The sequence below is a fragment of the Cyclopterus lumpus genome, chromosome 7 (assembly GCF_009769545.1).
Source record: "Cyclopterus lumpus isolate fCycLum1 chromosome 7, fCycLum1.pri, whole genome shotgun sequence".
In the NCBI taxonomy this organism is placed as follows: Eukaryota; Metazoa; Chordata; class Actinopteri; order Perciformes; family Cyclopteridae; genus Cyclopterus; species Cyclopterus lumpus.
In genome coordinates, this window is record NC_046972.1 from 18,767,158 (window position 1) to 18,788,925 (window position 21,768).

A 21,768-nucleotide genomic window follows, 5' to 3' on the forward strand; every position below is an offset into this window, starting at 1 on the left:
GCGAGATTTATCACGTTAGCTCGGTTAGTTAGCTAGCCGCGAAAACCTTGTCTGTGTACCCTGCGTTTTACACTTTTATTCTTAAAAGCACTGAGAGGACATTCCGCGTTTCTTTTGGGATTAGTGTCTCCTCGCGCCTGTACGAACGGATAATCGCCGGACCCCGTGTTTGCACGGTGAGTCGTGTGAACGCAGTCTGCTAACTAGCCGCGGCTGTTGCCCAAGAGCAAGACATCGGTTTGTTTTGGAAGCCTCGGAGAATCTACACATTTTTTTTTTTTTTTTTAGTTTAGTTTTTTTAAGCGCGCGCATATCGTGTCTGTTGTTTTTGTTATTGAATGAGCATTAATGTCCGTGTTGCGTTTGTGTTCAACCCGACATATCGCTCTCTGCACGGGTGACTCGCGTCTGTTCGTGTAGGTGCAAACTGTGACCAAGCTGTGTCAGTCTTGCTCACGTTTCGCTGTGTTTCAATGGATTTTCGTATTTCTAGAATCCCAACGATGAGTTATGCTGAAAAGCCAGAAGACATCACAAAAGAAGAATGGATGGACAAATTAAACAATGTTCACATACAGAGGGCGGACATGAATCGGCTCATTATGAATTACCTGGTGACAGGTGAGGCATGGAGCTCGACTACCGTGACTGTGATTTTTAATGTGCACCAAAGACGTCATGCAACACTATACTTAATGTCTTTGCCTCTGCCTGTATCTGTTTCTCGTGTTTCCAGAGGGTTTCAAAGAAGCTGCAGAGAAATTTCGGATGGAGTCTGGGATCGAGCCAAGCGTGGACCTGGACTCTTTGGATGAAAGGATAAAGATTAGAGAGATGATCCTGAAGGGACAGATACAGGAAGCTATTGCACTCATCAACAGCCTACACCCAGAGCTGCTGGACACCAATCGATACTTGTATTTTCATCTGCAGGTACAGTTGCATAGAGTTTTGTAATAATCACCTGTAGTTCTGATTTTAGGCTGTGCCTCCTGTGAAGTAGTTGGTACCAAGTTATGCAGGTCATGCGTCTTCCCAAGTTAAGTCAGAAAATAATTTGATATTGGATAAAGCTTGAACTTCAACATTCACTGCTTGTACTTTTTTTGGGGTTTCCTCTCTTGCAGCAGCAACATTTGATTGAGTTAATCAGGCTAAGGGAGACTGAGTCAGCGCTGGAGTTTGCCCAGACACAGTTGGCTGAGCAGGGAGAGGAGAGCCGCGACTGTCTGACAGAGATGGAGAGAACACTAGCCCTTCTGGCCTTTGACAACCCAGAAGAGTCGCCCTTTGGGGACCTGCTCAATATGATGCAGCGGCAAAAGGTAGGCACGTTTTTTTTAATAACAAACCAAAAGCTGTCAGCATGAGGAAACTCGTTGATTGGACAGTTTTGGAGACTTGTCTTCCTGCCTCACCAAGTGACAGGAGCCCACGTGAGAGACCTGACGGAGCAGAAGCGTCTTGTAGACATAACGGGTGGCTTTAATGCACGATGTCATTCACATAATTGTCTGCCAAATACACGGATTAGGATACAAGCACAACATACTGCTGTTATGCATACACGTTTCCATGTTTAACAAGTGAGTTATATAAATACATAGATTGCTGATACAGTTCCCTTTTTTATAGAATCACAACAGTTCACAATCAGCAAATGGATTTAATAGTACTTTAACTTTTGAATTGATGCCAGAGTTCGATTTCCCAAACAGGCAAGCGTATGCGATTTATTAGTTCTGTTAATTGGTAAAGCATTGTAATTCAAACCATGCTGCTGAATTCCCTCACATTGCATGTAAGCTTTAACAATAAAGTGAATGAAGGCAATTCAGCAAGAAATGTGTTTATTTAATTTTGACTGAACCAAATCTCTGGCTGCACAGGTGTGGAGTGAGGTGAACCAAGCTGTGCTGGACTATGAAAACAGGGAGTCAACGCCCAAACTGGCTAAACTCCTGAAGTTACTGCTGTGGGCACAGAATGAGCTGGACCAGAAGAAGGTGAAATATCCCAAAATGACTGACCTTAGCTCGGGCACCATCGAGGACCCCAAGTGAACAGAACAGACAAGAACAACCACCTTCCACATCCCCTTAATTTATGATCAGTCAGTGACTGTGTGACAACCAGGTAACATATATGTATAAACAAATGCTACATTGTTAGTTTTTTTCATGTTTCATTCATGAGAGATAAAACGTAACTTTTTGTTCAAACTGTAAATTGCTGTATTTGCAAATTGACGGAAATTATATAAGTACTGATCCTGGATTTTTAGATCTTGGAGACGACAAAATTAAAATTGCTGTTTTATATTTTGTCTTTCTAAAGCTTAAGCCGATAGTATTATTCATTGTAACCATTCTCCCCACCAAGACTTCATTTTGAGAGAGCGAGAGAATAAAATAAATGAACATGTTAAATACTTTGGCGCGTAGAGCCAAATTCTGGTCTCCCCAGAGTGAGAGGGGGGTAAACTGGTTTAAACAAGAGTCTAGATAGTTTCAAATCAGAACTAAGTTCAAAATTGAAATTTCGTACACAAAATGTGAGTATTTTTCAATTTTTAAATGGAAAGCTACGCAAATTAATGTAATATAGTTTTAAATATTATAATATTTTATGATTTATGTCACAAAGCAAGAGTCTAGATGGTTTCAAATCAGAACTAACTTCAAAATTCAAATGTCGTACACGAAATGTGAGTATTTTTCAATTTAAATGGAAAGATACGCAAATTAATGTAATATAGTTTTATTATTATACTATGTTGTGATTTATTTTACCTTTTACAATATGTCTATAGGGTGAACTGCCTTGCAAAACGATAATGTTGTGTGTGTGTTGAGAGACTGATAACCGTCCTGACTTGAAATCAGTGATGGCTTCCGTACTGAGGTTTAGCGCCCTCGGCCTTTTCTGAGCCGACAGCGTGCGACATGCTCCAAATGAAAGTGTTTGTTTGGTTTCATGTTACAAGAGATTACAATAATGTTCAAGCAATGCCATTGATGGAGGATTTATATGTAGCTTGAGAGGAAGGGCTGCTCCGATCAAGAGATGCTAATGAGTAATGGTGCCAATGACCACTTTGTAGGATGAAAACTCTCATTCTCTATTCATACTGAAACTGATGAATTATTTTTATTTTGTTTTTGTTTTAAATAATTAATGAGCAAATGCATTGACATTTTGAATCTGAACAGGCATTTTGAAAAAGTCGCAGAACTTGTCATTCATTTTGCCACTTTTAAAGCCGTTAATATTTTTTACTTTGACTGCACGTAAATGTATTTTCTTTTTCAATGGGGAAATGCTCTTGCGCTTGTTTATTTCATTTGGTTTGTTAACTTATTTATATATATATATATATATATATATATATATATATATATATATATATATATATATATATATATATAAACTTGCTGCTAGTTGTCAGTCCTTAATTTCTCTTAAGGTTGTATTGTCTTTATAGATATTGGCTTTGACAAATACTGAGCCCACATCCCTTTTATTATTCCCTTACATTTTTAAGATCAGATTTGCAATTATTAAAATAAACAAAACTTTTGTGAACCATACAAGAGCTGTTTTTCCATTTTCTGAGTTGGGAAATTCCACTGAAGCTTATATGTATGTATAACAAGTATTGTTCTTAAGTACAACTTTATTTGGAGTTTTCCATTTTATTTTACTACATACTTCTACTCCACTACATTTGAGGGAAATCTGCTTTTTTACTCGACTACATTTACGTTTTAGTTACAATGCAGATACAGATTATTAATAGAAAATCAAAATCAACTAATGCATTATGATGTATTATTATAGATTAAGTTACCCAGCATTGTATGAAGTAATTAAAATTAAACCCATCTTTAAAAGCTGCAACATTAATGATGCTTACACATTATTGCAACAACAATTATAACCAATTACTTTAATATGTATTGTTCTGAAATGGGTGATTCTGCATAATGATACTTTTGGTACCTCAAGTATATTTTAATGCTAATACTTTTGTCCTGCAGAAATATTTTGGAATGCAGGGCTTAAACTTGTAACAAAGTATTTGCACAATAAAATGATTATGTAAAAGATCTGAACACTTCAAAAGCTTAAAACCACAAACTACAAACTACTATATGCAAATGTTTACCTCCGGTGGTCAGTTTCTTCTAATCGCAAGCAGTTCTCTTTATTTGGGTTTTGTTCTAACACGTTTTACCAGTTTGGCCTGTCTGCCTGAGGATATGAGGTAAAGCGTCAGCTCTCAGCACAAGAGTATTGCTGATTTCAGGAAGGACTCCAAGTGTTCTCCGGATGGCTGACAAGCACACAGAAGGAGACTGCAGGAATGACTTAAATGATTCTTCACCGGGTCTTAAAGTTCACACAGCTGAGGGTTCGACCGAAGAGGAGACAGAGGACCAAAACCTGTGGCCGAGGTGAGAGACTGTAGGTTTAGGTCAGCCTCGAGATACTTCAACTGGAATGTTGTGTAAAGAGGTTGCCTTCATTTCATCTAGGTAACATTACAAGGTGCAAGGTGTCTTTAAAATGAGCAGAATGTAAGGTGTGTTTGTTTACTGAAAGTGATATGAACTGAATATGTACTGGCATTTAGGAGAACTTCAAAGACATGTTTTGCTTCTCTGGAACAGCATTTGTTTTGTAGCCATGCTAGTGACGTTGCTCTGTGGATGCCAATGTCGAGAGATATTTCAATGTGGACCGACTCGAAAAATAGACTAACAACTTTTGGATAGATTGCCATGGAAACGTGTGCATGTATTCATTGTCCCCCAAGGACAAATCCTACTGACTTCGATGATCCCCTCAATTCTTCTCAGGCCCCACCAGCATGTTGACATTTTAGGTTTCTATTGAAATGTCTCGGCGTTGACATTTGATACAGATATTCGTGGTCCGTGGACTCAACCATTGACATTTTACTTGCTAGTCACCTCTCTACAAGTGTGTTTACCCCTTTCTTTAGTTACAGTCACTGTAGTTACAGCTTTGACCAAACGCACATTATGATCCACGTTATTAAGTGGAATCTGTTTCCCTTCATACCAACAGGCTGCTGGCTCGAAAATGGAACCTGATGCTGTTCATAGGCACATGCCTCCTCTACTGTGCCAGGATGGCCATGCCGATCTGTGCCGTGTCAATGGCAACCTCTTTCCACTGGAGCAAGATCGATTCTGGGCTGGTTCTGGGTGGATTCTTCTGGGGTTACTGTTTAACACAGATCCTGGGCGGACTCACAAGTGACAAGTAAGGAAATCAGCTTGTAAAACAGTGTAGCAAGACTTCAAATAATGTGCTAATAACCTTTTGTTTCCATTCGATCATGTGTGTCGAAACTTTAGGATGGGAGGAGAGCGTGTCCTGTTTATCTCTGCAGTCTCGTGGGCTGTCATCACAGCTGCTACTCCCCTTGTGGCCCACTTAGGTTCTCACACCGTTGCTCTCATGACTATGACCAGATTTCTCCTGGGGCTACTGCAAGGTGAGAATAAGTAAAGAAGTTAGCATGTTCAGTTTCTCGCCCAGAATTCGACGAGATGATCGATACCACCCTCAGCATATGTCTGTGTACTAAATATGAAGCTATAGACAGCAGATGGTTAGCATAGCTTAGCATAAGAACTGGAAACAGCTAGCTTTTTAAAAAAAGCTTTCTACAAAGTCAGACTAGTTGTTTCCCCCTGTCTTCATGCTAAGCTAAGCAGCTGCTGGCTTCTTATTTTTCATGATTGCACGAGGTACTGATCATTTACAAAGCTAATAATAGTTTCCATGAATGAAAAAACAAAGTCGTCAAACAAAGCATCCTTTCAATGACCAGTTATGCTACAATATCCATGGTGACATATCAGGTCAAACGTGTTTTGACTGTTTGCTAGCTCGCGTTAATTCTCTCAGACGCAGTGACACAGAATGGATTAGTTTTGAAACAAAAAACTGATATGGGAGACAACCCTGCACCAGTGAAAGCTCCAATGCATGTGGTGAGGAAATATATTACAGCCCAGTTTATTTTCCTCCTTGTTTTTTTGGGTTATGTGTTTATATCTAATTTATTTAGGAAATGTGTTTTTTTTTTACAATCAAAAGTGATGTTTGAGAACCCCTGGTATGTACTGTACAGACATTAGAGTGGTAACCATTGTTTAACTAATTGAAGCATATTTCCCAAATTGTCAAACTCCTTGAAATAAGAGTTTCAGTGCTGCAAATATACACTACAGTGAGTATTATACATGGGGAAGCTGAGCTTGGTTCTAATCTCTTTTAGGTGTTTTTTTCCCGTCTTTGGCCAGCCTTTGCTCACAGCGTGTGTTGGAAGCAGAGAGGGGCTTCTTAATGAGCACCATGAATTGCGGTGTCAATCTTGGGTATGTAACACACGCACACACACACACACACACACACACACACCATCTACTGTATCTATGATGACACCTTTTTGTTGCTCTTTACTGCTCTTTCAGAACATTGCTCGCGGGTGGGATGGGGTCCCTGATGCTGGACCGGTACGGCTGGGAGAGCATGTTCTACTGTATTGGTGTCCTTTCCGGACTCTGGGCACTCATTGTTTGGCTGTACTTATTAGAAGGTACAGTAACTACACTAGTGGGTCAGGTAACCCTGAATAACAAAGTGACCAGAAGTTGTTATTTGCTGTCTCAAATGACCTGGCCGAGTATAAAGAGGGCTAACGGAGCCTTCCTTAAAGACAGGATAGCTACTGATGCTAGCGTCCCTGTAGGCTCTCACTATTATTTGTACTATGTTGCTAAGGGAGAAACAGTTTCACTTAGGTCTCATGGCATATACAGTAAATTGTAACGTGCAAGGTGTGGTCCCGGTTCAGAAGTTGCCTCCAAGCAGACGGAAACAAGTAATGACACACAATGGAATGTGTCAAGTACACGTTGGCGGAGTCTTTCTAAGAAGTCACCTGTCTGGTAGGGCCCATTTCCTTTAATCCTTCACTCTTTACCAATACACGATTGTTTGAGTTTTTAGCCCTAACCACATTTCTCCATCTGTCTTTGTCATCTTCTTTCTCAGGGCCATGGTGTTTACTCACATGTGCATGTCCAGCACTTTCTACACGCTATTGTCATGGTTGCCAACATATTTCAAAGAATCCTTTCCACACGCTATGGTAATTGAGTTCTCTACCATGCATTTAGTCAAACACACCACACTGTACGATAGATTGCTCCACCTTTTATAGTCCAGGCTTACGACAGCCTCAAGTTGTTTAACTGCTAACCTGTCCATTCTTGCAGGGATCTGTGTATAATGTAATTCCATGGCTTGTTGCAATTCCATCATCATTCGCTGGAGGATACATGTCAAGTTTCCTCATCCACCAAGGTATTTAACTGTGATTATGCTTTTATTGCTGTGTGCTGTGTGCTTTGAGCTAAGTTACCGTACCTTTCATAAAATGACTCAAATTAAATGTCGACACCTTGTGTTATTTTCTGTAGGATATAGTGTAGTGTCGGTGAGGAAGATAATGCAGGTAAGTGTGGAACTAAAGTTGTTTTCAAGCGAGTGAAAGGTTTTGTTCTGACTGGCTGAAGTGTTTACAATGGAATTTTTTCTGTGCTCTTCAAACATGTAATTACAAGCTTCTCCAGGGCAAAAGCAGTATAAGTACTGTGAATCACTGTTCTATGTAAGCTACATTCTGTACAACTGAAAAGCTCGACTCATGATGGTTAAAACAAAGTGCATCAGACACTCACTTTAACAGAATCTCTATTCTGAACGGCAATTAATTTTAAAAAATCCTGCACTATTACCTCTAGATTATGAATTGTGCCTTCAAATGTCTCACCTGCACCTCTCATCCTCCTCAGTTCATTTCCATGGGCATATCGAGTGTTTTTATTTTGCTTCTGTCCGGAGCCATCCCGTTTACCTCTGCTGTGACTTTCGTTTCCGCAGCAATTGGCCTATCCACCTTCAGCAGCAGGTAAATTAGATTATTAAAAAGATTGTATTTGTGTATTTTGATTGTTACGACCTCATTTCAATTATGTTAAGGATGTTGCTGGGGTTGTTCTATATTTCTGTTCCCATGAAAAGACCAAAACTAATAATCTGTTTCTCGATACTTGTATTCTCCCTTCTACTTTATTTTAAAATGGAACTTTTACAAACAACATAGTTGATTTAAAAGATGCTTCACAGCACAGAGAGAAAACCAGAATGAAAATAAAGTAGGCATAAGTCAATTTTATTTATTCTATACCATTATCAGAACCGCTTATCCTATTTAGGGTCACGGGGTGCTGGAGCCAATCCCAGCTGACATTGGGCGAAGGCCAGGTTCACCCTGGACGGGTCACCAGTCCATCTCAGGGCACATAGACAGACAAGCATTCACACCTACGGGCAATTTAGAGTCCACTTAACCTAAGCATGTCTTTTGAACCCGGAGGGAACCCACGCTGACACGGAGAGAACAAGCAAACTCCACACAAAAGGACTGCCAAGACCGGGATCCGAACCCGGCCCCTCTTGCTGTGTGAGTGCTAGCCACTACACCACCGTGCAGCCCCAATTTTTTTTATATACCCCAAAATCACAAATTAGGTGGTTCACTGTGTCAAATGTAGCAGAAAGGTCTAGAAGCATAAGGACAGAGGAGAGAGAGGCTGCTCTAGCAGTGTGAAGCTGCTCGGACACAGCAAGGAGGGCAGTCTCTGTTGAGTGGCGTGCCTTGAATCCAGACTGGTGAGGGTCAAGAAGGTTGTTATGGTAGAGAAAGCTGGAGACTTGGTTAAAGATAGCTCACTCTAGAGTTTTGGAAAGGAAGGGGAGGAGAGAGACAGGTCTGTAGTTATTGACTTCAGACGGGTTGAGAGTGGGCTTCTTCAGGAGAGGGTTGACTCTTGCCTCCTTCAGAGAGTTAGGGAAACAGCCGGTTGAGAGGGAGGTGTTAATAAGATGGGTGAGAAAGGGAAGAAGGTCGGGAGCAATAGACTGGAGAATGTGAGATGGGATGGGGTCAAGGGGGCAGGTGGTTGGGTGGGCAGAGGTTACGAAGGTAAGAACTTGATTGGGAAACAGGGGGGTAAAAGAGGAAAACGAAGGGGAAGAAGATGAAGTTAATGGAGGTGTAGTTATCGAAGATGGATTAGTAAATGAGGAGCGTATGTCATCTATCTTTTTTGTAAAGTAGTCAACAAAGTGGCTTGGTAGAAGGGTGGCGGGAGGAGGGGGACCAGGGGGGTCAAGGAGGTTGGAAACAATAGAGAAGGAGGAGAGAAGAGATTAATAGGCGAGCAGGTCGTCAGCGTGTTTGGATTTTTGCCATTTCCTTTCCGATGCTCGCATAGCAGCTCTCTCGTCACGCACCGGTTCGGACAGCCACGGAGCCGGAGAGGACTTGCGGACCTTTCGAGTCGTAAGAGGACAGAGAGAATCAAGAAAGGAAGACAGAGTAGAGAGTAGAGTGTCAGTGGCAGAGTCAGGATGCATGAGTGAGAAAGAGTCAGTTGAAGGGAGGGCTGACAGAACAGAGGAGGCCAGAGAGGAGGGTGAGAGGGTGCGGATGTTGCGACGGACAGGTGCAGAGTCTGCTGTGGGAGGGTTGTCAGTTCCAAAGAGTGGGAGAGAGTAAGAGATGAAGAAGTGGTCAGAGACAGGAAGAGGTGTTACAGTGAGGTTAGATGAAGAGCAGTTTCTGGTGAAAATATAGTCAAGGTGGTTGCCAGCTTTGTGAGTAGGAGGGGATGGGCTGAGCGAGAGAGCAAAGGAAGACAGTAAGAGTAGCAGGTCACATGACTTCTCTGTCTGGATGTTAAAGTCGCCCAGAAGGATGAGCGGGGGGCCAGTTTCTAGGAAGTTTGATAGAAGGACGTCTAGTTCTTACAAGAAGTCTCCCAAGGAACAGGTGGACGGTAGAGAACAACAATGATTAGTTGAACCGGATGAGTTACCGTCACTGCATGAAACTCAAAAGACAGTGGGGTAAACAATGGAAGCAGGTAGAGAGCAAAACTCCATTTGGGTGAGATGAGTAGACCTGTGCCACCACCCCGACCAGAGGGTCTGGGTGTGTGGCTGAAGGAGAAGGCAGAGGAGAGAGCAGCAGGGGTTGATGTGTTGTCTGGTGTGATCCAAGTCTCAGTGAGAGCCAGGAAGTCCAGTGATTTGCTTGATAGCGAAGCCAGACTTGAGGTTAGCTGACTGGCAGTTCCAGAGGCCCCCTGTGACGAGGCGCTGGGTCTGTGCTGAGCGGTTGGGATAAGTAAGAGAGGAGGGATTTTGATGCATGTGTGAACGAGTCTGAGGTCTATAGTATCTACGAGTAGATATACACACAGGTATGGATGGAAAACACATTTTCACAGGGAAATGATTATACTCAGCCGCCCCCGAAGACTTCAGTGTCTTTATCCTCGGAGTCTTCACTGACACTTCAAGACCCCACCTGGTTTTACACCAGTTGGTGATAATTAGCTACAGCTGTGTCGACCCCGCCCTCAGGTCGTTTGTTGGAATGGTCCAACTATCAATACTGCTCTGAGTCAGGAACATGGCAGGGGTTCCTTAAAACCAGTGAAGTTTTAGTTTTACAAGAATGAGTAATTCTTGTAAAACTAATTAAGGACAAAGGTCTGTTTACCTCAAGGTAGAAAGCAAAATAGATAGGCACTCAGGTGCACGGCAGCAGGACGGTATGCACTGTGTATCAGGCTTTGGATATATAGGCAATACTTGTTAGTAGTATTAGTAGTAGTTTAGGTGTTTTCTGGTAATACTACAGATATAGAATATCACCAGACTTCATCATTGTGTAAACTATAGTCAAATATACTGAACCTTTTTGTTGTGCTGTACATGTAATACGTTTCAATGTGTTTCAGTGGCGTGTCTGTGAATGTACAAGACCTCTGTCCATCGTGTGCTGGCGCCATCTATGGTGAGTTCCCCGCAGTCTCCATTCCAGTTTCATAAAACTGTGCTAATGATTGTTTTTGTTGATCGATTTTCCTTTTCTGCAACAGGTTTTATGAATATGTTGGGTGCTTTCATGGGTATGTATCATCGATTCTTTTTGCAGTATATAGAACATGACTTTTCTTACTCACTATATCTGGAATAAACAACATGTCCATTGTTACTACTGGCACTGATAATCAAATTCCTCTTGTCATTTTCCCCCCCTGTGTGGTTACAAAGGACTGGTGTTGGTCTCTGTGTCGGGTTACCTGATCGAGGTCACGATGTCGTGGGCGTCAGTGTTCTCGCTCATCACTTTAGTGAACGCCACAGGCCTCGGGATCTTCCTCATCTTTGGTGAAGCTCGTCGTGTCGACCTGGGGGATTACACACCGGTGGTTTGATTTGACCCGGTCGGCACACCTACATTCTGGACGCTAACATTTTGAAACTAAATGTGAGTGAATTGGTCAAATCGGACTGCATGCAGAAATGAAAGCTGCTGGGGACGGTTACATTTATAAACATGTTAAGAGATGAATTATAGCCAGACGTTACTTGAGATTTACAACATACAGGTTGATTTTGCTTCAAGGAATAAGAACAAACGTGACCCCACGAAAAGGCCACAATTTTATATCTTTCATAATTGATCAACATCTAAATTTCCTGGCTACTGTATTTTTAATGCAAGTTGGAAGTTATGGTCAATGTTCAAATCTACCAGAACTAGTACAATGAATGAGCAAGGTGACAACAAAGACTTGTGTCAAGTCTGTTTAAAGAGGACTTCACTGAACATATTTAAATACAGTTATGTTATTATAGATATTTATACAACTGTACAATTTAATTTAGAACATGTCCATTTCTGTGCTATTGTACCGTTTTTGTACTTTTGAGCAAATATTAGTGTTTGTGATGGGTTAAAATGTGAATTTCCGTGTCCATCTGCTCCAGAAAACATGAGAAGATTAAGTTTTATGTCAGTCATTGTTTAAGAATCTGTGTTTTCTTTTACAACAGACAGAAAAAAAACATTTGTTTTTCTGAGATGGAACTTAAGTGCATTCATAATTGTGAATAAACATACAGTATTCCTCCAAGTATTGAGAACTGTACACTTTTTTCACTTTACGTTGCAACCTTCAAATGTTTTAATTTGTTTTCCCTTCATCAACTCCATCGTAATGACAAAGTGAAATCGAGGTTTAGAACATTTTGCAGACTCTTGTCTCAATACTTAGTTTATGTACATTTGGAGCACAACAAGCTTTGCACACCGATACATTTTGGTCTAAACACAATCTCTGACCTCAGCAGGCAAGTCTTTTGACCACATGGCTTAGTTTCTGCTTTGATGTGCATTGTTAGCTGCGAGTCATTAAAGAGACAGGCGTGTGTTGTCCAATCAGTTTAATTCACCACAGGTGTGCTCCAATCAAGGTGTAGCGACATCTCGAAGATGATCAAGAGTAACGGGAGACACCTGAGCTAAATTTCAGGCGTCATTGTATTGAGTCTGAATAATTATGTCAATGTGATATTTCATTTTTTTCCCCAAAATCTAAATTCACATCTGTAACAAAACGAAAAAAAGATAACTTGGCGATAGACTCTTCTTTAATATGTAAAAATGTTACATCATGTTTTGTTTAATGTGGGGCTCAAAGTTAACCTTATCAAGTAAAACACTTTAACAATAAGTGTACTTCCGCATTGGCGTCACTTTTCAGACCCGGATGTTGTCACCTGGTTATAGCCTATCTTAGAAAACATGTATCTACATTATAGCGCTCCCTAAATACTATGAAGTCATAGTGTAAAAGAATTGAAAAGAAACAAATAAGAACTGGACATTTTGACAAGAAAACACAAAAAAACTCAACTCAAAGTAAAGTATCTTACTCCTGAATTGACGCTCTGGGTGACCCCTGACACCAATTATTCAAATGTAATTAGCAAAATAAAAATTAACAACGCCTTCTGAGGAACGAGATCTAATGAATAAACAACCAACCCCATTCTCCTATATCCCTAGAACCTGGTAACACTCTTTGAGTTCCCTCTTTACTTTACTACAATAGTTTTTTTTTTAAAAGAGCCATGTTGGAGTTTCCATTAAGTCCCTGCAGGTCCGGTTTCAGCACCCTGGTCAGCGCATCTCACATCCGGCGGTGCTTTGTCCGTCTGCAGTGATGGAAAAATTACCACAGATCCGATACATTAACCCGGTGAGACAGACGGTTTCATTGGGGGGGGGGGGGGGGGGGGGGACGCAGCATCCAGCGTTTGATAGCGAAGGTAGGCGACGTCATGACGTTATTGCTTCAGCCTATAGGACCATAGCACGCAAATCAGGACGGGGAGGCTTGATGTAAAAAAAATGTCTAATAGGCTAATAAAAGAAAAAAAGAGGTATAGTATGTTCGGTGTTTTAACCTGAAGGTGTGATCGGACTGATGCTCGTCTTCATCCCTCCAAGCAGCCCGAACGGACATCATCAGCGGGGCAGCCCGCCCGCCTCCACCGAAGGATGACATTGTTTGGCCTCACCACCTCCATCTCCATCTCCATCTCTAGCTCTTTAAAATCTTATCGCACGGGGACGTTTTCCACTGAGGAGAGACAGCCCGGAGACCTGGACATCAGACGCGCGCGCCGCGGAAGGGAAAAGCGTGCAGCTGCAACGCACTGGAGGAATTAAACAGTTAATGATGGCGTTCATGTGTGGAGGAGCTTCAGCGGGTGATGGGGAACAAGGGCGAGAAGAAGGAGCGTTGTGTTTGATGTCGACGCAGCTGGATCAGACGTGTCGATTTAATACAGATCACATTTGAAGACATTTTAAATAGCCCTGTTACTGCGTTGATGGCGCCCGGGCCTGTCGAGTCTTTTGTTTGTGTGTGCGTGGGCGCGCGCGCGCGTTTCATCCTGTGATGCTCTTAAAGCTCCAACTGTCCTCGACAAGGGACGACAGGATGCCGCTCCTCGTGTTCACGGCGGACCTTGATTTATTAGACATACAATTAAGGCACGCGGTGAATGCCAAGAGAGGAATCCCACTCTGCGCGTTCTGCATCATTCATGAAGATGAAGAGATGTAAAACATCTGCAGAGAGAGAGAGAGAGAGAGAGAGAGAGAGAGAGGTGCCTGTGCTCATGGAACAAAGACTGCCTGTTTTCTGACCGATCATGACCAAAATGTAACCAAATATTCTTTTTATTGCAGATTTTGTACTTGAAGTTTGCCATAAAGACTATAAGACTGTCACTTAAATGCACAAATAAACAGATTGTTGTGTATATTAATGCCACACATTGAAAGGATTCGCTCATATTATAGTAAAATGTATGTAGTTTGTTTTTGGACTGGACAAAAAAAAAGCCATTTGAAGACGTCACCGTGGGCTTTTAATGGCCTTTTTTTTTCACTAGCTTTTAACATTTTAAAAAGAAAAAAACGATTAATACAAATCAACAAAATATCTGCAGATTAGACAATAATAAAAAGATAGTTGCAGCCCAAGTGATGCCTTTAAATGTCTTACAATTCAGTTTACTGTCATTTTAAAAGCTGAGTAGTTGGAGTTGTGGTTAATAAATGACTTTAAAAACAACTAACACATCACATCAAACTGTAGCTGGCCTTTATTGTCGTTGAATACCTGTTCCAGCTCTAAAAATGTAACTTACTTGTGTTTGGAAGGATATTAAACACATAAAGCATTACAGAATGGTGTGAGGTGGATCTTGAGTATATCTATTGTCACAATAACTAATGAAACTACTCATGGCCTGAGTCATCTGTAACACCTGCTTCCTGAATTTTCAATCATAAATTTCCTGAGTGAACGTCCAAATGTGGTGAGTCTGAATGGATGTTGTGCATGCTCCAATATTGAGAACATGCTCCTTCTCCTTAAACTGAACTACCGGTATTTAAAAACCATATCAGATGGAAAATGCAACGTCACAGTTCTGAAACAGTGCTCTTTTTCACTGGACAGACGCTAAACACACAACCTTATAGAATATGTTGCATTGCTGTAGATTGATCTATCCAACAGAATATAAATGAATTAAAATTGGCATGGGCTTATACCTACAGCACTAAAATGCAACATGAATAGAGTAATATAAATCCTATAACAGCAAATACTGACCGGGAAAATGTTACAGCACGACTGTTTTTACTTTAAGTACATTCAGCTAATATAATACTTAAATAAGGTTTTGTATCCAGAACCTAATTTGCAGTTTTTTCACAATGCGGCACTTTTACTTGAGTAAAGGATCTCAAATGTTTGCAGCACTATTTCTAACCACATCCACTTTTCAACGATTTCTTCACGAGGATCTCATGAGACGGGACTGATGGTTGCAAAGTTTGCACCCAAGGTAAAAAAAAGAATTCTTCTAGTAAACCTACATTTTTATTAGTTTTACATTCCTTTGAAAGTATATTGTTAAGTGTGTGTGTGTGTGTGTGTGTGTGTGTGTCAACATCAGGAAGTCAAAGGATGAAGCTGGCCATGTTCTATATTTTTCTTATTGTCGACAAAACCCATGAAAAGTAAAAAAACAAAAATGAGTTGTGTACTCCAAAGCCTGGTGGAGCTCCATGCTGTCCAAAAACACTTAAAAACACACGGTACTTTGTGGCTGTCGGTCCATTTACACTTAATATTTCATATAAAAATTACAATTTAATGAAACAAACTGGGAGACATAATTAAAATCTTGCTGGGAGATAGTGCTTGAAAGCCAAACAAGTGTGCTGTTGAGAGCAAAACAATATATTTAGTGATGGAATCAAAAGCAGATTATTAAGCACGATTATATAAACAATGTGTTTCAAACGGTTTCCTAGGTTCTTGCAAACTGTAACAAATGTTGTTATTTTTGGACTATATTATTATTAACATTGACTTAATCGTGCACACATGATACATGTCACAATAAAACCCCACAGAGAACAGATAAGTATATCTTTAATAATGGAGATGAGCAAATCTAAGTATGTGATAGTGACTTCTGATACAATGGGTATTAAATTCAGGGGTGACTTTAAAACCTTTTTTTTTTTTTTTGCATAAATTTTCTATAATCCAGTAATATAACTCTGATTGCTCCACAATCATACTCCCTCTCTTTTCTTTCACTCTCGCATACACACAATACAGCAAGCAAGTTTAAAAAAAAAAAAAGAAAGTCACACAACATATACCATATAGGCTAGTCTCTGGCTTTTCATACACTTGACAATAAATCAGTTAAGTATAATGCTACAGTTAAACATTTCCAGGCGATCTCAGTTAGAAATGCCGTTACATTAAAGCTTACATTTTCTGAGGATGATGTGGACAGGTTATAGCAATGAAAATGATGCCAAGATTATAATTCTGTTAAGAAAGAACAAGAAACGAAAAAAGAAAATCCAAGTAGCAGGCCTGGCTTGAGTTTTAAAAGCAGTACATGCTACATTTCCTCCATAATTCCATAAACAGAGACTTCCTGTTTGAACATCGGGGAAATAAAAGCCCCTGTAACAGGGAAATAAAGACAGAAAGCAACATTTTGTGTTGATAAGACCTGAACTCATACAGTATATTTGTAATTCCATCCTTTAAATAAGAAAGAGAGGGACCACCATTAAGAGCGTTTGATCTCTACAGACATCTTTTCCCTGAATCTCTAGCAGAATAAATTTGAGGTACAGTTCTGGATAAAAGAATACAAATTTAATTTAGTGCTGAAAATAAATGTTACGGCTCCGCTCTAGGAGAGACAACATCCCACATAATCTCCACCTTATTGTTAAATAGAATCAGCCGTAAAACAGTTTATAGATTAATCAAGATACTTTCCTAACATTTACGCTTTCTAACGTCACAAACCTTGCACGATTATTTCTATGCATACAGACTTTCAGTGGACACACTCCCAACCAAGTAAAACACCCCTCACATGAAAAAAGGGGGCAGTATAGAAGTTAATTTGTTCATCCGATAATATAAAATACAACTGGCCACAAACAGATAGCAGACATTTGTCAATAAAGTCATGTTCACTCGTTAAGATTAACCAATACAAGCACTTTAACATTTCTCCAACACACAAACCACAAAGTGAACAGTCACTGAATATCAGCAGCATGTTGTCAAGAGATTTTCAAAAACAGACGTGCAGATATTGGTTACTTATATTTAGTTAAGAATGCAAGTTCCGGGGTAGCGATAGAGATTTGTAAGGCTAAAACAAAAAAAAATGGAGGAAAAAAACAACAACATGAAAATACATTATTGTTGAAGTGGTGGAACTAGCTTCATCCCTGCACACATCTTAAAGACTGGGAGCCAGGAGCATTGTGGGTCAAAGGTTTGACGTGGGCCAAAGTCAACAAAATTAAATAGAAAAAAATATTAGTTTCAATTTCTTTATGTCCTTGTGTTTTTTTTAAAATCTAAATTCCGTCGACAGTCTTCTTCTGTTTACTTTTGGCGATCCTGAAATAGGGAATAAAAAGGAGATCAATAAATTATTGGACACATAATTATTATCACACCGTACACCTGTGACACATTATTGTTTTACAACATTGTCATATTTAACAAAAAAAGATAAGGGGGGGACACTTTATTACTGTTAATCGACAGTGAAAATAGATCGTGATAATTTGATTAGAACAATATTGTGACAAAAATGAATTGTATATGAAGACAAAGAAAATGAAATACTGAAGCTGTGAAAAGAGTTTTGTTTGAACAGTTGAACACAGTCGAGTGCATTAAAGATCAATTTGATTACTTAATATATGTAATTCTGCATCCACTTGTCATACAGTGAGATAGATATATATATATATACACACACACACATACATACACAGTGAGATATATATAAATAAATACAGACTTTACCTGATCGATTCGGGATCGGCTCTGTATTGGGGCAGGCTCATAGCTCTGTTAAAAAAACAAACATGCAAAGTCTTATTGAAAATGTACACAATCATACATTTTTATATTTCATCAACAAACTCTCCAATTTTAAATCGATGTCAATGGATACATATGCAACTAAAAAGAAACCAGTTCACAAATAAGGGACTGATTTATTAAGGTGTCATAACAGTCTCTGTCTCAGGGCTTTATTTTCATCACCAGTCAAACAAGCGGCTAAAACAGCATCAAAATACACCTGCCACTCACAATTATGTAAGTGGTTTAACTATAAACTACGACGGGTCTAAAATCACATTTATTGTTATCTGGATCGGGCAAAATGTTATGGGGCTAAAGTTAAAAGGAATTGTACCAGTTAAATACTATTATTTTATTCTGAAGTATAATCTTGGTCAGGGGGAGGGTCAAAAGACTGGAGAGGGCCTATTGTTTCGTACAGTCCCTTAATATCTTTCACCCTAATATAAAAGTGTTATGTGTTAAGTCTAAAAGGAAATTAGTACCTTTTTCACCACCTCCTCCTCCTCCTGCTTCTTCTCATAGTGGGAAAAGTCATCGAAGAGGGAGGTGGTGTGCTTGTACTGAGCGATGATCTTGAGCACCTGCTTCGCCTTTTCCAGAGGAACTTCTTGAGTGTCACGTGAGTTGGTGACTGGCTTGTTGTCATTGTTCTCCAGGCGGATGTGGCGCAGCTGGCTATTAGGCACGTCCTTAACAAACAACCAGTTCACATCAAACTTCCCCTTCCACTTGTCCTGCGCCCAAACGCCAGCGCTGGTGCCGTAGTCCACAGGCGAGCGCATTTCGGCCACGCCGCAGAAATGGCCGCTGCCGTTGACACTGAACAACAAGTAGACGGGACCTTTAGAGTTCATACCTCTGAAGGCGGAGTCCAAGCGCTTGTTGCCGTGCTCCGTGCTGCACCAGATGGAGTACTTGATGGAGCGGTGGATGTCGTCCTCAGAGTAGCTTTTGATGATGAACACGCGTCCGTTCTTCAGGTTCCAGTCAAACTCCTTGGGGTTGTAGCTGTGGGCCGCCCGCAGCTTCTCCAGCACAGGGTGAGACTCTGATCCTGGTTCTGGAGGCACTCCCCCGCCGTTACCAACACAGCCACCGTTAGAGGAGCCGCTGCTGTCCAAGCTTCCACCACCGTAGCACAAGTTGCGGTTGCGTGGGGCTATCCAGCGGGTCTGAGGTGTTGGAGCGGAGTTGTGGTTCTGGTAGGACTGTGGAGGACCCTGCATGGTCATCTGCTGCACAAGGGACTGGGCAGACTGTAGGGACTGTTGAAGGGGGGGCAGGAGACTGGGAACATGGGAGTGAAGCTGGGGCTGTTGGTGATGGTGGTGGTGATGTGGGGGCAAAGGAGGGGCCATCTTAGTAACAGCCCCTTTATTATCCCATGTATCAATGTCCATGTTGTGTTTAATGGGGGGTGGAGGCAGACCTCCTCCGGCTATGGGTGTGCCAGGTTTGTTCTTGGTCTTTTGTTGCTGCAGCTTGGCAGGTTTACTAGCAATAGCGGCCCACGATGTCGGTTTCGGAGGGGGCATTCCAATTGGTGTGCCGCCGTTGCCCATGGCAACAGCTGCAGCTACACTGCCACCTCCAAGGGAGCCGGAGTTCTTCACACCCATGCCACTTCCAGTCACATCCCCACCTATTTTTAGGCCCAGCATGCCCTGCTCAAGGCTGTTCATACCTGGTGCCTTACTCAGGGTGTCACTATGGAAACCCGTCTGACCATCAGGGACTAGAGTGCCTCCTAGAGAGCTGGGTGGGTAGCTGTAACTCCCCCCATAGGCAGAGCTCTGAGTCTGCTGGCCCTGAGAACCACTGGTGCTCCAGGCTGAGAAGGCCGGGTTCTCGGGGAAAAAGTTAAACCTGTGAGGATAGATGCTGCTGCTGAGCCCGCCCGGCTGCCCAAACACGGTGTCGTGCATGAAATGATGGTCTCCATTGCTGAGGGGGGCATAGGGTGTCAGGTAGGGAATTGGTGGGTCACCTCCTGTAGACCAAGGAGCCTCACTGAGAGGGTAAGGAAATCCAATGGAGGGGGCGTAGTAGCTGGACAGGTAAGGGTCTGTCATGGATTGATAGCTGTTATTCTACAAACACAAATAGAATTCAGTTAATTCGTTAGGGCTATAAGACGCAGCGATATTAAATAATTTTAGTGCCACAGAAGACATTTCAAGGGTCTTGCCTACCTGATTAGACTGGTTGGTGAGATAGGGCTCAAAGTCATTGTCATGAACTGTGTCCTTCTGGTGCAGGGAGCCATTCTGCACTGACACTGGAAAGACTGCAATAAAGTCAAACTGATGAATTTAAACAGGAAACAAACCTAATATTGCCACGTCTAAATATCAGCATTGTAAAAGCCGTAATTACAACATCGCACATTTCCCATGTAACTATGTCATTACTTGTTTTTGACACCCAGCAACAGACCAGTGTACATCCCATTCTCTGACAGCCGCAGTGAAGTCAGTCAGAGAATTGAAAGAGCAGTACATGGGTGTTTGGTGCTGTATAGTGATTTAAAATGATTACCCTGTCTGCTGGATAAACACCGCCTTTAAAAAGGAGTTGACCTTTTGAAAAGTACAGTGTTTTCTATTGATACGCTGTTTGCCTTTTGTTCATTACAGCATGCAACTACAAAGCAAACACACGGTGGAAAATATGTAATAATGCAAACACAGTATTAGTTTCTCGGGTTGACACAAGGGCTGCATCAATACACCGGTCAGATGTATGAGATAGATATGGCATCAGTTGCTAAAAAGGTTTACGTGCCCCATCTTTGGATACAGCAACATCGAAAAGAGATAGTCTTCTTACCTTTGCTTGCATCTTGTCCTTTCGTTGTCTTAGTTGTCACATTGAAAGGAGGAATGCATGTGAAATGAAGAAGAAGAAAAAAAAACAACGCTTGCATGGGTCTCCAATGTTTTTCAAAGCATTACACATTATCTGAGCTGCACATTGTGTCAAGGTAATAACGTTTCATCTGGGAACCTGACAGACAGTAAAGCGGGTTTTATTTTACCCAGTCCCCCCCCCACACACACTGGACGCTGTGGTCCAGGCCTTTGATTACTACCAGAGAGCAGGTTTGTAGGTTATCTACCCTCCCGGTTGGCTAACTAGCTGACTAGCTGGCGAATGGTGGCATCGTCTTCAGAGTGGGACGCACACAGACCCGCACCGGTCGGCCTCGCGCACACACATACACACACACACACGCGCGCACACACACACACACACGTCTCGCCTCTCTGGGGAATAAAAGCGCTTCTCCTCGCCGCTTACCTGAGGGTCAATACTAGCGGCAGACATCATTCATCCACCTGGTGTTTAGTCGGACTGAAAAACGCTCACAACACGCACAGTGTTGTAAGCTGCAGGCTAATAGCTGCAAAAGCTGCTTCCCTGATCCGCGGTGGTGTCGCTCACAGTGAGACCGTCAGCCGGTGTCTCTGCTCGGCGCGGACCGTTTGCTCGTTGAAGCCCTTGCTGGCACTCTGCGCTGCCCTGTCGACATTAATCCAGCGGGGCTTCAATCCGCTCCGACCCCCTCGCCGTTAAATTAAAATCCAACCAGCCTTGGTGGCCCTGCTCACTTGCCCCAATGGCAGCTTCATCCGGGGTCTACGGGGGCGGAAATGACGTCGGTGACGTAGGAGACGCATCCACGGCTCACGTTACCTAGCAGCAGCAGCAGTAGCAGATGAATGGACGGAAACAATGTTTTATATGGAATTGTTTTATTTTAATAATTCTTTTTCTGACAGGATAA

At 41.7% G+C, this 21,768-nt stretch overlaps 3 protein-coding genes across 5 annotated transcripts; 2 read left to right on the forward strand and 1 right to left on the reverse strand.

Annotated features, from left to right (window-relative positions):
* The first annotated feature begins 6 nt into the window (after positions 1–6).
* LOC117733887 (glucose-induced degradation protein 8-B homolog) lies at positions 7–3,337 on the forward strand. The gene is made up of 5 exons (XM_034537806.1): positions 7–176; positions 494–621; positions 737–933; positions 1,128–1,325; positions 1,890–3,337. Exons 2-5 carry the CDS (start codon positions 504–506, stop codon positions 2,061–2,063), a joined length of 687 nt encoding a protein of 228 aa, XP_034393697.1. The 5' UTR covers positions 7–176; positions 494–503; the 3' UTR covers positions 2,064–3,337.
* A 950-nt stretch (positions 3,338–4,287) lies between these two features.
* On the forward strand, positions 4,288–11,946 carry LOC117733886 (solute carrier family 17 member 9-like). Of its 2 annotated transcripts, none has more exons than XR_004609771.1 (13): positions 4,288–4,457; positions 5,095–5,292; positions 5,388–5,527; positions 6,317–6,416; positions 6,513–6,637; positions 6,896–6,989; positions 7,096–7,192; positions 7,320–7,407; positions 7,524–7,558; positions 7,899–8,014; positions 8,322–8,569; positions 10,917–10,972; positions 11,058–11,088. XR_004609771.1 is itself a non-coding variant. In XM_034537805.1 (13 exons), exons 1-13 carry the CDS (start codon positions 4,333–4,335, stop codon positions 11,394–11,396), a joined length of 1,368 nt encoding a protein of 455 aa, XP_034393696.1. In that variant the 5' UTR covers positions 4,288–4,332; the 3' UTR covers positions 11,397–11,946. The 2 variants fall into 2 exon arrangements, 1 of the variants encoding a protein (XP_034393696.1); XM_034537805.1 differs by lacking the exon at positions 8,322–8,569 and adding an exon at positions 11,233–11,946 and having other exon boundaries at positions 11,058–11,087.
* A 4,022-nt stretch (positions 11,947–15,968) lies between these two features.
* On the reverse strand, positions 15,969–21,675 carry ythdf1 (YTH N(6)-methyladenosine RNA binding protein 1). 2 transcript variants are annotated; one of them, XM_034537683.1, is made up of 6 exons: positions 21,282–21,675; positions 20,811–20,838; positions 20,174–20,268; positions 18,464–20,071; positions 17,916–17,960; positions 15,969–17,501 (listed from the first exon to the last, which is right to left on the reverse strand). In XM_034537683.1, the coding sequence occupies exons 1-6, from the start codon at positions 21,309–21,311 to the stop codon at positions 17,487–17,489; spliced, it is 1,821 nt and encodes a 606-aa protein (XP_034393574.1). In that variant the 5' UTR covers positions 21,312–21,675; the 3' UTR covers positions 15,969–17,486. The 2 variants fall into 2 exon arrangements, with proteins under 2 accessions (XP_034393574.1, XP_034393573.1); XM_034537682.1 differs by lacking the exon at positions 21,282–21,675 and having other exon boundaries at positions 20,811–20,993.
* Between the last annotated feature and the right edge of the window lie 93 nt (positions 21,676–21,768).